General features: G+C 47.6%; 1 protein-coding gene across 2 annotated transcripts in view; it reads right to left on the bottom strand.

Moving 5' to 3' along the window:
• Positions 1-3613: 3613 nt before the first annotated feature.
• Positions 3614-16144, bottom strand: part of POFUT1 (protein O-fucosyltransferase 1) — a 33544-nt gene continuing 21013 nt past the window's right edge. The window contains exons 5-7 of one of the 2 annotated variants that reach the window (XM_017865067.1): positions 14126-14318; positions 11189-11431; positions 3614-7773 (exon numbers count right to left, since the gene is read on the bottom strand). In XM_017865067.1, coding sequence (XP_017720556.1) covers positions 7585-7773; positions 11189-11431; positions 14126-14318 — 625 coding nt within the window. In that variant the 3' untranslated portion in view covers positions 3614-7584. The remainder of the gene's footprint in view (positions 7774-11188; positions 11432-14125; positions 14319-16144) is intronic. The other variant, XM_017865068.1, reaches the window with a different exon arrangement.

Here is a 16144-nt window from a genome sequence, read left to right as displayed (position 1 = left end):
TTTGAGATGGAGTCGCTCTGTCACCCGGGCTGGAGGGCAGTGGCACAATCTCAGCTCACTGCAGCCTCTGCCTCCTGGTTGATCAAGTGATTCTCCTGCCTCAGCTTCCCAAGTAGCTGGGATTACAGGTGCCCGCCACCACACCCAGCTAATTTTTGTATTTTTAGTACAGATGGGGTTTCACCATGTTGGTCAGTCTGGTCTTGAACTCCTGATCTCAGGTGATCCGCCCAGTTTGGCCTCCCAAAGTGCTGGGATTACAGGCGTGAGCCACCACGCCTGGCCATAAAGGACACTTTTATAAACCAAGCACTGGGCTAGGTGCTGATGTTGCAAAATGCATCCGGCATGGTCCCTATTCCTGCGGGACACTTCTGGTCCAGCTGGGGAAACAAATTGGCAAATAATTTGGTCTGATGGGTGACATGACATGAGAGGCAGCACAACGCGTGGCTTTGGGGCACTGACTCGTGTGCCATGCTTCCAGGGCCCAAGTCCCAGCTCTCCCACTCACAGGCTCTACAACCTCAAGCTGGGTGCTTCAACCTCACTGGTTCTCAGTGCTCTTATCTGTAACATGAAGATAATAAGAAAAGCAACCTCTTAGGGTTATTCTCTAATGAGATGAGTTAATTGATGTAAAGTGCTTAGAACACTGTAGCACATGGTAAATGATACATGTTAGTCATTTAATACATGTTACTTATTGAGACAGGGTCTTCCTCTGTCCCAGGCTGGAGTACAGTGGCACAAACATGACTCACTGCAACCTCTTGGGCTCAAGTGATCCTCCCACCTCTGCCTCCTGAGTAGCTAGAACCATAGGTACTTGCCGCCATGCCTGGCTAATCTTTTGACTTTTGGTAGAGATGGGGGGGGTCTCACTTTGTTGCTCAGGGTGGTCTTGAACTCCTGGGCTCAAGCGATCCACCTGCCTCAGCCTCCCAAACTGCTGGGATTACAGGCGTGACCACTGCACCCAGCCCATGTTACTTATTACAATTTCAAGGTTCTATGGGAGCTCAGAAAAGAATTTCATAGAATCTTGAAACATTTACGATATGTTTTAAGCAGAGGGAAAGCTTAGACAATAGTGTGGAAGTGTGAAGAGTGACGAGAGTTTCTCTCACAAAAGCCCTTTGGATATTGTTTTGAGCTATCTTCAGGGGTTGGCTGAGTAAGGATCTCCCAAACTTTATCATCATAATTCAAGCCACACCATTTACTTAATACTTTTTCTTTGAACCAACTCACTGTTTGTAATCTAAGTTTCTTAAAAGGAAACTTTAAATCACATTTTTAAACAGAAATACACAAGTACAAAATACCAAAAAATAAATAAAATGGCTGGGCGCAGGGGCTCACTGTAATCCCAACACTTTGGGAGGCTGAGGCAGAAGGATCCCTTGAGGCCAGGAGTTCGAGACCAGCCTGGGCAACACGGCGAAACCCCAGCTCTACTAAAAATACAAAAATTAGCTGGTGTGGTGGCGCATGCCTGTGATCCCAGCTTAGGAGGCTGGGCAACAGAGTGAGACCCTGTCTCAATAAATAAATAAATAAATAAATAACCTAGTAACAGTGTTACTAAATTCCAGCAAACTAAGATTGTCTGACTCTGAGGTCTACTCTGTTACAAGGACAGATTATTAGCAAGCAGTAGAGAGGAGTTAATGACACGACAGCACTGAACTGAGACTTTCTCTTTGGGCATTGTCAGCAGGATTGAGAAAAACTGAAAAGATAATTCTTGCCTTCTGCCAGTGCCTGCCCAGGACCCCCTAAACCAGCTTGTGCAGTGTCAGAGAGGGGAAGATATCCCCCACACTGGAGGAGATGAATGTCAAATGGATCAATGTGTTGCCAATTTGTTTTAGAAAGGTAGATTTTTCAGAGAGAGGTTTACCTGGTTATGCTTGGCATCCTGGGCTGATGATCAATAAAGGATTAGATGTAAAAACAAACCAAACCTGCTTGCCCTTAAATAATGTTATTTCAAGGGAAAGGTCTCAACCCTGAAATAAACCAGGTTTCAAGCAAGAATGTGAATTTATTTTGACAACATAATCCAGAGTGTAGGATTTGCCTCCGGGCTATGGGTTTTTTTTCTGTTAACTCCACTAAGGACAGAAGGAGAACTGAGAGGAAGAATCTTTATTTTCAGGCCAGTGAAAGTTTATTATTATTGTTGTTGTTGTTACTATTAATAGATTATTTGCTGAGCTTCTTTGAACAGAAAATGGAAAGGAGAACTCAACTCTTTCTTCCTCCCTCTGTCCTTTCTCCTCTTTCTTCTTTTCTTATTCTCTCTCCCCTCCATATTTCTGGAGATCTGTGATGTTTCAGGACAGTGTTTCCAGCTTTGGTTCCTTTGAACACCAGCGTCTCCATTTCTCCATCCAATCAGATACAGATTTTGAAAAATGGAATTCCCTTTTCTTAATTTTGAAAAATTGAATTTCCTTTTTTTTCTCTCTCTGAGACAGGGTCCCACTCCAGTGTCCAGGCTGGAGTGCAGTAGTGCCATCACAGCTCACTTTGCCTCAACCTCCTCCTGGGCTCAAGTGGTCCTCCCACCTCAGCCTCCCGAGTAGCTGGGACTACAGGTGCACACCACATGCCTGGCTAATTTTTGTATTTTTTGTAAAGACAGGGTTTCCCTATGTTACCCAGGCTGGTTTTAAACTTCTGGGCTCAAGCGATCGGCATGCCTCAGCCTCCCAAAATGCTGGGATGACAGGAGTGAGCCACTGCACCCAGGCTTCCCTAAGAAAACATATAAATTTGGTCTGACCCTAAAACAATGAGAGAGATTTGATCATCTGGTTGTAAAGCCCCTACCAATATACAGTAGGAGATGGAGGTCAATACAAACTGGGCAGCAGGCAGTTTCTAAAGCCACCTTGTTGACCACACCTGGTGGAACCCGTGAGGCTCACCAGGGAGGGGCTGCAGAGGTCTTCCATTACCATTGGCTGGCTGACCACACAGTGAGATCCCTACTTCCTTCAGATCAGTGTCGCTCAAGTTTTAGCCCCAGGAGAGCTTAAGAGATTCCTGGGCTGCATCCCCAGAGATCCTGACTCAGTGGTTCTGGGCGGAGGCCTGGGATTCTGCATTTCTAACAAGTTCCCCCAGGTGATGCTGATGCTGCTGATCTGACGACCACAATTTCAGGTCTTGGGCCACTGGGCATCCAAATCACTTGCAGGTGCTTGTGAAAAGGCAGATTCCTGGGCACTACCCCCAAGACATTCTGATTCTCAGGTTCAGGGTGGCTCCTGGGAATCTGCCTTATCAACCAGCCCTGGAAGGAATGTCTGAAGTCCACCCTTTGAGAGGCACCGCCTAGACCATTAGCACCTGTAATGCTGAGGTGAGGAATGCGGAGGTGAAGGGATTTGCTTCAAGGTCGTTCTGCAAGTCAGGAACAACTCCCTGGTGCCTGGGCCCTCCATCTTGGAGCACCCTGGACTCCTCTTTCCCTACCAGTCCACATTCAGCATGTCAGCAAATCCTGTTGGCTCTTCTTTCAAAACACGTTTAGGGTTTCCTTAAGACTCTAGCAAACAGACTTGGGTGTAGGAGAGTAAATTAAACTAGACTGGTAAAATGTGGGTCATTGTTGAAACTGTGAGTTCATTTTATTACTCACAACTTTTAATTTATATTTGAATTCTTCCATAACAAAAAGTTTTAGGTGTTTGATCCAACAAATTCACTTCTGGGAATTTATCTTAGTCAACTTTTTTTTTTTTTTTTTTTTTTTTGCTTTCTGTCCAACAACTTTACTAATGAACATTTTAAATAAAGAAAACCTCTTACAAATATTTTTTCAAATAACAATAGTGAAAAACTGGGGACACATTAAGTCTCCTTTGTTTATTTTGAGATGGAGTCTCGCTCTGTCGTCCAGGCTGGAGTGCAGTGGCACCATCTCAGCTCACTGCAACCTCCACTTCCCAGGTTCAAGTCATTCTCCTGCCTCAGCCTCCCAAGTAGCTGGGAATACAGGCATGTGCCACCACGCCTGGCTACTATTATTATTTGTATTTTTAGTAGAGACAGTTCATCATGTTGGCCAGGCTGGTCTTGAACTCCTGACCTCAAGTGATCTGTCCATCTCGGCCTCCCAAAGTGCTGGGATTACAGGCATGAGCCACCGTACTTGGCCTAAATTCTCATAATAGGAAAACAATAAACTATGGAACACTCCTTGGTAGATTTTTTTATAATCAAGAGCATTTATCCAGGCTACATACCAACAGGGAAAACATGATACACTATTAAGTAAAACAACAGGACATTAATTTGTATATATTGCATAATTAAAACTATGTAAATATTTGTATCTTTGAAAAAGACTGAAAAATAATTATATATGTTCAGAATCTAATCATTTCCCACTTTCTTCAATGCAATGGCCTTTGTCTCTTGGGAGAGGAGGGCACTGGAGTCCTAGTCTAGGGGTGCCCAGCACCCCAGTCTCTTACCTGCAACACTGTAACAGCCCTGCACTGGTCTCTTTGCTTTCACCTTTTCTCTCTCCAACCTCCTCGGCACTGACCAGCTAGAGAGGTCCTTCAGAACGTGAATCAGCTCATGCCCCTCTTCTGCTTAGAACCCTAGGAAGCTTCCCCTATCTCTCCAACTAAAAGCTGCCTGCCATGGCTGTCCACGCTGCAGAATGTCAGCTCGCCTGCTCTGATCTGCTGCTCGGTTCCCTGCCTAAGCCTGCCTCTCCAGGCATGCTGGCCTCCTGGCTGCTCTTCAGGTACACACTCCAGTCTTAGGGCCTTTGCATGTGCTGTTTTCTCTGCCGGGAATGTGCTCCCTCCCTCCTTCATGGCAGTTCTTCAGAGAGGTCTTACCTGGGCTCCTTATCTAAAATAGATCCACTCCCTCTTTTTGCTCCCAAACTCTTTATATTTATTTATAGCACTTATCAACACCTCCCACAGTATATTTATTACATCTGCTACTTTCTAGAATGCAACTTCCTTGAGAACAAAGACTTTATGCTTGATTCTCTCCTGCATTCCCAGTACCTAGCATAGAGCCTGACACATAGTAGGTGATCAACAAACACCTGCTGAATGACTGTTGTACTGAGTAACTATCCAATGGGGGCTGTAAGCTACATGTGGGCTTTGTTTCTTGGGTAACCTCCCCTCCTTAATCCTTCTGGCATAGGCAGACTCACAGCAGGAACCCAACAGAAGGTAAGGTGGCTGATCATTTTTCCATAGGAGGCCTCCATGGCACACAGGGTGGAAAGTGCATTCTGTGAATTAGAGGCAGCAGAGCATTGGCGGCTAATGGAACTGGCTCTGGGAGGTCTAATTCTGGCTTAACACCACAAGCTGGGCAGCCTTGGGAAAATTATGAGAATTCTCAGGGCATTAATTTTTCCTTGTGCAGAAAGAGAAGGATAATGACAGCTCCTATTTCCCAGGGCTGGGGAATAAATAAGAGAATGCCCATAAAGCACTTAGCAAGCACAGGGCCTGGCATGGAGGTGACCAGCAATGAGAGGCAGTCAAATTAATCAACAGCCACATTTGTGCCTTTGTCTCTTTCAAGTTTACAACATGCTCTTATATACATGCTTTAGCTGATCTGGGCCTTTGAACATTTTATAGGTAAGAAAATTGGGCCAGAGGAAAAAGTGCTAGCTCACAGAACACAACTCAATTTTGCTAGAACTTCTGGTGCTCTTTCTTTCAGAACACAAGTGATTATTACTGCTGATGTGAATCAAGGTGATTTGGAGCCAGGTGTGCAGTCTCAGAGAGGCTGAGGCGGGAGGATCGCTTGTGCCTGGGAGGTCAAGGTGAGTCATGATCATGCCACTGCACTCTAGCCTGGGAGACAGAGCAAGGCCCTGTCTTGGGGGAAAAAAAAAATCAGATGGCCCCACTGGAGTCCCAGACTCTAAAGTGTTTGCCTAGTGTAAGGCTGTGGATGGCAAATGAATTCCAAAATGAAATCAGCCAGCCAGCCACAGGCTTACAACCTAGTGGCGGCAGAGAGTGTACAGTCTCCCTCATCTGCAGCTCTTTCTCTGGATGAGGCTTGAGAGCAAGTCTGGACAGGCAAACCATCTCTCAGTCCACCCAGGACTTAAAATACTTCATTGTTTTCCCAAAAGGGAAAAATAGCAAGGCCCGTTCTGTATAGTTTCTCCTGCTTAGAGTTGGGTGGTGGCTCTATGCAGCAAATGCTGACTTTGGTGTTTGAGATCTTTGATACCCTGTGACCTCTGAGCACTGACCCAGGCTGCACCTGACAAAAAAATGTTTCCTCCCACAGGTAACCAAGGGAGAAGGCCCAGCAAGGAGCTCTTGGCCTGGCTCAGTGGAGGCTCTGCCACCTTTCCAGGATCAAAAGCCAATGGAGGTGACATGGTGGGGAAAAGTTCTACAGGGGTCAGACATGGAATTTTAGAACCACAAGGTCAAAAAACCATGGGCTCTCGGGAGTCATGGATTATTAAAACTGCAGCATCTGAGAGACCAAAACACTCACGACTTAGAGCACCTTAAGCCTCATGGTGTTGGCAGAGATTACATCGGAAGGGAAGTGTCAAAAGGTGCTTCTCCACTGATAATTCCGATGGCTTCTGGGCGCTGGGCATCTTCTATGTGGTCAGAACCTTGGCAAATGTTCCCTTGTGAGAATATGGCCTGAAGGCTCCAGCTGCAGGAGGAGGCTGGGAGAACAGGCTTTAGATATCAACCTAATGCCAACATTCTACCAACCAGGCCCTGCTGGGGCAAGAGATCAGAAGAGATTTGATGGTGCCAGGTTTGCAGTGGCCACCAATCAACAAAAGACTGTGAGAACAATACCATGATAGTCTGACTTGATGGTATGTGCTCCTTGCCAGGAACGTGCTATGTAAGTGGCACTTGGTCGCCCACAGAGCGCTGCACAGCACTACGACCAATAACTTCCATTTGCATAGTGTTTATAATGCAGGACAATGTTCATCCCCCAAGCTCCAGAAATGGCCTAGGAAGTGGGGGACAACAATGGCTCTGGCTAGGCAGTAGGGATGGCTCTTGAGGGCCACACTGGGGGACACCTTGAAAAGCAGCCAAAAGACTCACACCAGCCCCAGCCTCGTCCACATTCAGTTAAGGTCACTTTAGGTATCTACGTTAATAGAATTCACTGATTTTCAAAAACTACAGAGAGTTCTAGGGTAGTCATGACCTTGCATCAAAATTATAGAAATCTCCCTATAAAAAATCTCTCTGAAGAGTTCAGCATCCCAGGCTGCTCAGAGCAGAATGGACCGAAAGAGGGAGGCTGGACTGCTTTGCTGGTGTGAGAAATTCCCAGAAGAGCAGGAAGTACGTGCAATGGGAGATGCTCCTGCTCCTAGGAACTTGGAAGTCCTATGCCCTGGGATATGGAACGTCTCCCTCCTCCAGGGGCTCCTGGCACTCTTCTCCATCTTTGCCAGGTGAGAAGAGGAGTTTGCAATCCCGGAGCACCTCTGGCTGCCAGGCTTGGCTGGAAGGACCAGCTCAGATTCTGGTCCCTCCAGGATCAGAGGGCCTGGTGCTCAGGCCAGAATCAGAACTCGTCCCGCAGCTGAGGGGGCCTGTCCATGCCGAAGAAAGAAGACGGCCTCCCCTGGAGGTCCCGCTCCCGCTTCACAAAGGCAGTGAAGGAGGAGACACAGTTGCCAATAAAGTGGTCGGCTTGGCCAAGGATGTACAGGTCCACCTGGGCCACCTCAGGCTTCAGGCTCACCACCTTCACCTGCAGGAGGAAGGGCAGAGCATATAAGCTGGGGTGGCTGCAGGCCAAGGCCTGCCATCCACACCCCCAACCTTCTTCCCTGGGCTGCAGTTATAGACACAAAAGGAGGGGCAGAGAGGAGGAAGATGTGGTTCGGTGTCCGATGGCAGCATTGCCCAGCTGTTGCTTAGGCCCACTCCACCCTTCCCCGCTCCAGGAGCCTCAGCTCCAAACAGACCATTCACGCCTTCATGCCTTCACTTGTGCTGTTCCCTCTGCCTGGAATGCTGTTTCTTCACCCGTTAACATACCGACCAGACTTTTTTATTTTATTTATTTTTTAAGATAGGTTTTTGCTACACCGCCCAGGCAGGTCTTAACCTCCCAGGCTCAAGCAACCTCCCACCTCAGCCTCCCAAGTAGCTGGGACTACAGGTGTGTACCACCACGGATGTGGTTAATTTAAAACAATTTTTTAAGAGGAGGGGGTCTTGCTATGTTGCTCAGAATGGTATTGAACTCCAAGATTCAAGTGACCCTCCTGCCTCAGCCTCCCAAATAGCTGGGATTATAGGCATGAGCCACTGTGCCTGGCCTGACGAGACTCTTAAGGCTAAGCTCAAGTTCTGTTTTTCCTAAAGCCCTGGCCTGATGGACTTCCCCACCAAACCATAGAGGAACAGAGAGCCCCACACCTTCCAGTTCTGGGCTGGATGCCTCCGTCTCCCATCTACCCCAAATCCAAGCCCAAGGTCTGTCCAATCTACTCCCAAGATATTCCCCAAAGGTGAACCCTTCTCTTGAGGGACCGCCACTCCTTGGGCCTGATCATCACAATCTCTTGCCTGATGGACTGCAACAGCCTCTTCCTGGTCCCCTCACTGCCTCTCCTGGTCTGCTCACCACAGAGCAGCCAGAAGAAACTTTTTGAGATAACCTTGCATCTGTCCTTCCCACCCTCCAAGTGTAACACCCTTTAATGATGCCCTACTGCCCTTCAGATATGGATGACATATTGTGAACGTGGCCTACAAGGCCCTCGTTGGGCCTCTTCTTATCCCACCCCCATCATTCCTTGAGCTCCAGCCCCTACCCAGGCTCCTGCCCTCCTCAGGACGTTTGCACATGTTGTGCCGTTCAGGGTGCACCTCCCTTCACCTGGTTAGCTCCTAGCTCTCCTTTGAATCTCGGCTTCAGTGGTACCTCCTTGGGGAAGCACTCCCTGGCCCTCCAGCCTAGGCCAGAGTCCTCTGCTCTTCACTCTCGCAGAACCCTGCTGCTCTACTTTGGAGCACACATCTCTGCTTATAGTTTTCACCCCTTAGTGATTCTCTGATTAGCATCATCTCCTGCCCCTGACTGGGGCTAGAGCTGTGTCAGTTTGTTCTCCACTGCTGGCCAGGTGCAGCACAGAGCCTGCCCCAGTAAAAATCTGGTGAGTGGACAGGTGAATGAATGGACCTGCCCATCTCTCTAGCAAGCTCCTGAACCTACCTTGTGACACACGTTATTAGCTCCCTGCAGTCTCTTTTCCTGGGTCTAGAATGTGAACCCTGGAAGGCAGGACCACATCTTATTTATTGGTACCCCTACTCAGCACTGGACCAGCTTAATGGAGGAGCAAGGCTTAGTTCAGGATAAGGGTGGCCTCTGAACCCATGGAGAAGGGAGTTGAGGGGTGGGGAGGGACGAGAAGACTGGCATAGGGACAGGAAATAGAAAATGGCAAGAGATTCAAGGTACAACAGATACAGACTCCAAAAACTCACAAAAAAACTCCCTGGGACTCTCCAAATGCTTCAGCTTAGTACAGAGGTAGTTGGGGGTTGTAGGTAGGTGAGGGGAATGTGGGCAGAGTTGGGGCTGAAAGTGCTTTGCTGTTCCACAGAGATTTCTGATGTAACAAGAATCATCATCCTGCTATCTGGATTGTAGCAAAGAAATAATACCAGTTTAATCATGGCCAAAATCCCCCAAACAATTCCACTCACATTCTGAAACTTACCCACTCTGTGTCATGCCCATTATAATTAGCTCTGGGACTGCTTGGGTAAACTCTATCCTTTCTTGGGACTTTGGTTTCCTCAGCTATAAAAGAGGGGTTAGACGACCCCTGAGGTCTCTCAGCTCTGATTTTCTCTTAATTATATCTTTCTTCTGCATTTATTTATTTATTTATTTATTTATTTATTTATTTAATAGAGATGGGGTCTTGTTATGTTAGGCCGGGCTGGTCTTGAACTCCTGGCCTCAAGCAATTCTCCTGCCTTGGCCTGGGATTACAGGCACGAGCCACTGTGCCCAGCCCCAGCTCTGATTTTCTGTTCAGTGGGTGGGGAGGAGATTAGAATGTGCTGACTTAGCACTTCCTCTCTGCACTGGAGCTTCCTGTGTATCTGGGGTGAGAGAGAAGGGGAGGCCCTTGATATAAAGCCAATGGCACCCAGTGTCTGCCTCTTAAGGCCTGCACAGCATTTACAGTTTTCACTCATCCTACAAAGCCCTATGGAATGCTTAATACTAATTCAGTTATTTTATCAATACGTACTCATTACCTGAGTATTACTCTTCACTGATACAGTAAGCACTGACCAATAACATTCTAGTATTTACTCATGTACTGAATACTCACTATTCATAGCTTCTTCAAGGGTTTATAAGCACAAAGATCCTTTCCTTCCTTCATCAGCCACCAATTTCTACTATTGATGATAGCTAACTTTATTGAGCACTTGCTCTGTAGCAGGAACTGTTTCAATTTCTTTACATCTGACCTTCACAACTGCCCTGTGAGATAGGTACTGTTCAATCCCATTTTATAGATGAGGAAACAGAAGCACAGAGAGGTCAAATAACTTTTTCAAGGCTGCACAGTGGGTAAATTCAAGTTCTCTGACTCCAGAGTCTCTGTTACTAACTCCTCCACTATACTGGATCTCTCCCCAGAGCCCATTCTCTACATCCTCATTCAACAAACTGACTGCCTACTAAGTGTCAGGCACTGTCCTAGACACTGGTGATGGTAAGGCAGGGTTTCAGTCCCAAAGAGGTTGAAGCACCAGGCTAGACATCAACGAATGTAACAGTAAGTCAGCCTTGGATCCTGCCTTCAAGGAGCCCACAGCTCCTGGGAGGAAGTAAGACATGTTTCGACACCCGTCTCATACAGTACAGAAAGTGCCCAAGAGAAGAAATGATACAGGGCCGCGAAGGTCCCAGCGGGGACACGCGAGCTCCAGGAGCGGACAAAAACCTGGAAAGACTGCGGAGGAGGCCTCTGAGCTGGGGTTTGAAGGAAGGTAGGAACTGGAGAGGAACGGTAGATCCAGGCAAAAGGCTTGTAGGGGAGCCCATGAAGCATGCAGTGGGCAGTGGGACCACCCTGACTCCTCCTTTCATTCCCTTCCTGCTGTACTCCCACCTGGCCCGCACATACCTTCCCTTTGAAGAACTGTTGGAGCTCAGGCACGTAACTCTCGGAATCAGTAGCAACATAGACCGACTGGGCATCCAGTGACTTCACCCAGAGCTTCAGAGCCCTCTGGATCTCCTTCAGGTCAGGCAGGCACATAGTCATCGTGAGGGGGGCCGCTGTGCTGCGGCTGTAGCCCACACACTGCGGAGAGGCCATGAAGTGCGAGCCTGCAGTCCCGTCCTTCAGCATAGCACAGGCATTTTTCTATGGGGGGCAGGGAACAGGGTTAAATACTGGCAACTGCCCTGGTAAGTGGAAAAAGACAGGCTATACAGGAAAACCCTAATTACTTTTTTTTTTTTTTGAGATGGAGTCTCACTCTGTCGTCCAGGCTGGAGTGCAGTGGCGTGATCTCTGCTCACTGCAACCTCTGTCTCTCGGGTTCAAGCAATTCTCCTGCCTCAGCCTCCCGAGTAGCTAGAACTACAGGCACCTGCCACCATGCCCGGCTAATTTTTGTATTTTTAGTAGAGATGAAGTTTTGTAGAGATCCATGTTGGCCAGGATGGTCTTGAACTCCTGACCTCAGGTGGCCCACCCGCCTTGGCCTACCAAAGTGCTGAGATTACAGGCATGAGCAGCCGTGCCTGGCCTAACTACGCTTTTTTTTTTTTTTTTTTTTGAGACAGAGTCTCGCTCTGTCACCCAGGCTGGAGTGCAGTGGTGTGATCTCGGCTCACTGCAAGCTCTGCCTCCTGGGTTCGTGACATTCTCCTGCTTCAGCCTCCTGAGTAGCTGGGACTACAGGCGCCTGCCACCAAGCCTGGCTAATTTTTTTGTATTTCTAGTAGAGACAGGGTTTCACCGTGTTAGCCAGCATGGTCTCTATCTCCTGACCTCGTGATCCGCCCACCTCGGCCTCCCAAAGTGCTGGGATTACAGGCGTGAGCCACTGTGCCCAGCCCCTAACTACATTTTTAAAGAAAACATTGAGGACCAGGCGCAGTGCCTCGCACCTGTAATCCCAGCATCTTGGGAGGCCTAGAGGTAGGCTGATGGCTTGAGCTCAGGAGTTGGAGACCAGCCTGGGCAACATGGCAAAACCCCATCTCTACAAAAAATACAAAAATTAGCCAGGTGTGGTGATGCGTGCCTGAGGTCCTAGCTACCCAGGAGGCTGAGGTGAGAGGACCACCTGAGCCCAGTAGGTGGAAGCTGCAGTGAACTGTGATTTTGCCACTGCACTCCAGCCTCGGTGACGGAGTCTGGAGACCCTGTCTCAAAAAAAGCACTGAGGGAGGAAAATGCATCAAAAGAGTTAACAGTGGTTATTTCTGGGTGGTGGGATATTGGCTTTTTGAAACAAAAATTACTTTGCTTGGTATTACTGCATTATCTGGGACATTCACTGAATTCTGAACAGTGGCAGTGCTAACAGACAGCCTTATCTGATTCCCAACTACAGTGGGAACACTTCCAATAGCTCCCCAGGAGGTATGCCATCTGCTGTGGTTTCGAGAGATAGCCTTTATCAAGGTAAGGTGGGTCCATTCTATTTCTGGTTGGTTATGAGTTTTTATCATGAACAGGTGGTGACTTTTATCAAATGCTTTCTTGGCCTCTATTGAGATGATCATATGATTTTTCTTCTTTGGGTTTTAATATAGTAAATTTCATTACATTCTTGTGATAGATTTCACATGTTTTTTTTTTTTTTTTTTTTTTTTTTTTTTTTTTGAGACCGGAGTCTTGCTCTGCCGCCAGCTGGAGGTTGCCAGTGGGCCGGCTCTCCAGCTCAAACTGCAAGCTTCCGCCTTCCCGGGTTGACACCATTCTCCTGTCTCAGCCTCCGAGAGCCTGGGAACTCAGGCGGCCCGCCTCGTCGCCCGGCTGGTTTTTTGTATTTTTTTTTAGTAGAGAGCGGGGTTTGCAACGCTATTAGCCAGGATGGTTCGATCTCGCTGAACTCGTGATCCGCCCGTCCGGCCTCCGGCCTCCCAAAGTGCTGGGATTACAGGCTTGAGCCACCGCACCCGGCCGATTTTACATGTTTGTGTTGTGTGCTAATATGTTATTGGGTTTGACCTGTTAATATTTCACTTAGGATCTATGCATTTGTGTTCATAAGCGAGAATAGGCTATAATTTTCTGAGTTGACCTTATCTGAGTTTGGTATTAGTGTTACACTAGCTTTATAAAAAATAGCATCTTATATCTCTTGATGTTGTAGGAAAGTATAGATGGGAATTACTATTCCTTGAATGTTTGGTTGGAGCCACTCATAAAATATCCTGGGTCTGGCTCCCTTTCTTTGTGGGGGTGGGGGGAAAGGGGAGAGTTTAGTAATGTAAAAATGTAAGATTACCTCATCAATCGGCTATGAGTTAATTTTAATTTTAGTATTTTTCAAGTTTTCTGCAATGAGCGTTTCTAACATATCTACGTATCTTCTTAAGTCAATTAAGGCAACAGTCTACACTGATTCTGTTATTTTCACACAGAGGTGAAAACTTCATTGGAATACGAGGATTCTGCACATTTAAACAGCCTCCAAATTCTGGAAGGATGACATCTTCATTTCTTGGGAGCCACACCTCATCTCCATAGTTTGTTTTTCAATACAGAGTCTACTAGCCAGACACTGAGCTAGGACAGGGGACTCCTGGACTGCAGCCTCTTTATGGCTTGCTGCCTGACCTGGGGTCTGGCGTGATTTCTCAGTTCACCTATCTGTAAAATGCGGATAAAACAGCAGCTGCTACAGTGAGAGCGGGCCGGCAGGCACTCCGGAGTTACATTTTGATGTGTACTGCAGTGGGATGATGGGACACAATCCCACGAACCAGGCCAAGCAAGAGCTCTCTGCTCTCGCTGGGACACGGGGCCAATCCCTACAGGCCGGGGCCCTGCTCAGGGACACATCCAAGTTAGCCAGTGAGGGAGGAAGGGGGAAGTTACCCAGTCAGAGCCAATACGCAGATGAATGCCCACATAGGGCCGGACAAGGTGGGCATGAATCTGGGCTTCTCCCGTCCTCACCATTTCGTCTGACCATACCATGTACTTCTGCAGTGGCCTGTGTTCCTCCAGGACAGGGAACTGGGCCGGGGCTCCCGGCAGGGCAAGCACCGGATGTTCCTTTGGAGAAAATCTAGACAGGAGATGGAATGAGGGAAGTCAGAGGACGCACAGAGAGCCTGGCTGCCACCCCCACGGAAAAAAGGATGGTGTTGCACCATGCCCCAGAGACCCTACGGAGGGGCCCCTGTAACATGCAAGAAGCACGAGAGGTTGTGAAATACCAACGGGCTGATAAGGAACCTTGGTGGCGGTGGCAACAGGCACAATATGCAATACTGTCCCGCCGCAGGGAATTTACAACCCTCTTTGCTTGTTGAACAATTAAAACTTTACAGTAGAGCATTCCAACCTTTTATATGTCACGCTGGCTTCCAATCTGTGGTGCGGTAATTCACTCCAGGGTGGGGTGTCTGGACCAAGCCTTTGCCCTTTTATCTACACGGCGGGACTGGGACATGCAGCTGCTTACAGAAGCAACGGCCAGGTCACACTCACAGGGACTATGTACACTGGATTTGAATCATTCATTCAACATTTAAAAAACATTTATTGATTGCCTACTATGTATTGGGGCCTGGGGGAAAACAAGACAGGCACGGTCCCTGCGCTATGGAAGGGAGCAGAGGTCTGCAGGTGCCCCTATCACACCCTCCCAAGCCCCTGCTTCCCCCTTCATACACAGTACACCTCATAATTATTTCACATCTGTTTCTGCTGTGGGAAGGCAGTGGTTACAGTGTGCGCAGAATAATGTCTGGCATACCCAAGAGCTCGGTAAATATTTTTCTTTTATTTTTCTTTTTTGAGACAGGGTCTTGCTGTCACCCACGTAGTGGGTGGAGTGTAGTGGGTCACTGCAACTCCACTAAAGGCTCCAGAAAAGACCCTCCCACCTCAGCCTCCTGAGTAGCTGGGACTACAGGTACGTGCCACCAGGCCCAGCTAATTTTTTATATTTTTTTGTAGAGATGGGGTTTCACAATGTTGCCCAGGTTGGTCTCGAACTCCTGGACTCAAGTGATCTGCCTACTTAGGCCTCCCAGGGTTGGGATTACAGGTGTGGGCCACTGCACCTGGTCAGTATTTCTTGACTGAACAAATGAGGAGCAAACCTGTGTTCCCTCTTCAGCTAAACCCAGACTACGTCTCAGCAACATGAAACACCTTGCTGTTCCATGTTCACAATGCACTTTCAAGTTCTAGATCTCCGTATACTTCTCTCCAGCTGGAGTGGGGAAGTGCCTTCTGCCAGCCAAAATCCTTTCCTTAAAAGTATAAAATAAGAACAGCCATTCTGGAAAACAGTTTGGCAGTTAGGTATGCAGTTACCTCACGACCCAGCAATTGTACTCTTAGGCATTTATCCAAGAAAAATGAAAACTTACGTTCACACAAGCCTATATACCGATGTCCCTTGCAGCTTTATTCATAAAATAGTCCCCAACTGGAAACAACCCAGATGTCACTCAACAAGTAAATGGCTAAACACACCGCAGTACACCTATATCATGGAATGTGAACCCCACCAAAATAAGGAACACACTATCAACACAGGCAACAATTTGGATGATGTCAAGGGGATTATCCTTGGGTCAGGGAGGGTGGGCAATCTCAAAGGTTATGTATTGTAAGGTTCCATTTATATAAACATTTTAAAACGATAACATGGAGAAGAGAACAGAAATGGAGAAGAGATTAGTGGTTGGCAGAGGTTAGGAATGGAGTGTATATGTTTAGGGAGGTGGGTGTGGTTATAAACTGGCAACACAAGGATCCTTGTGATAATGGAACCGTTCAGTGTCTTAACTATGGTAGTGGATACATAAACCCACACACAATAAAATTGCACAGAACTAAATACATACACACACACACACACACAGAGGCACGTGCTCA

The sequence above is a fragment of the Rhinopithecus bieti genome, unplaced genomic scaffold (assembly GCF_001698545.2).
Source record: "Rhinopithecus bieti isolate Rb0 unplaced genomic scaffold, ASM169854v2 scaffold_78508, whole genome shotgun sequence".
Classification (NCBI taxonomy): Eukaryota; Metazoa; Chordata; class Mammalia; order Primates; family Cercopithecidae; genus Rhinopithecus; species Rhinopithecus bieti.
This window is presented reverse-complemented; position numbering and strand designations above follow the sequence as displayed.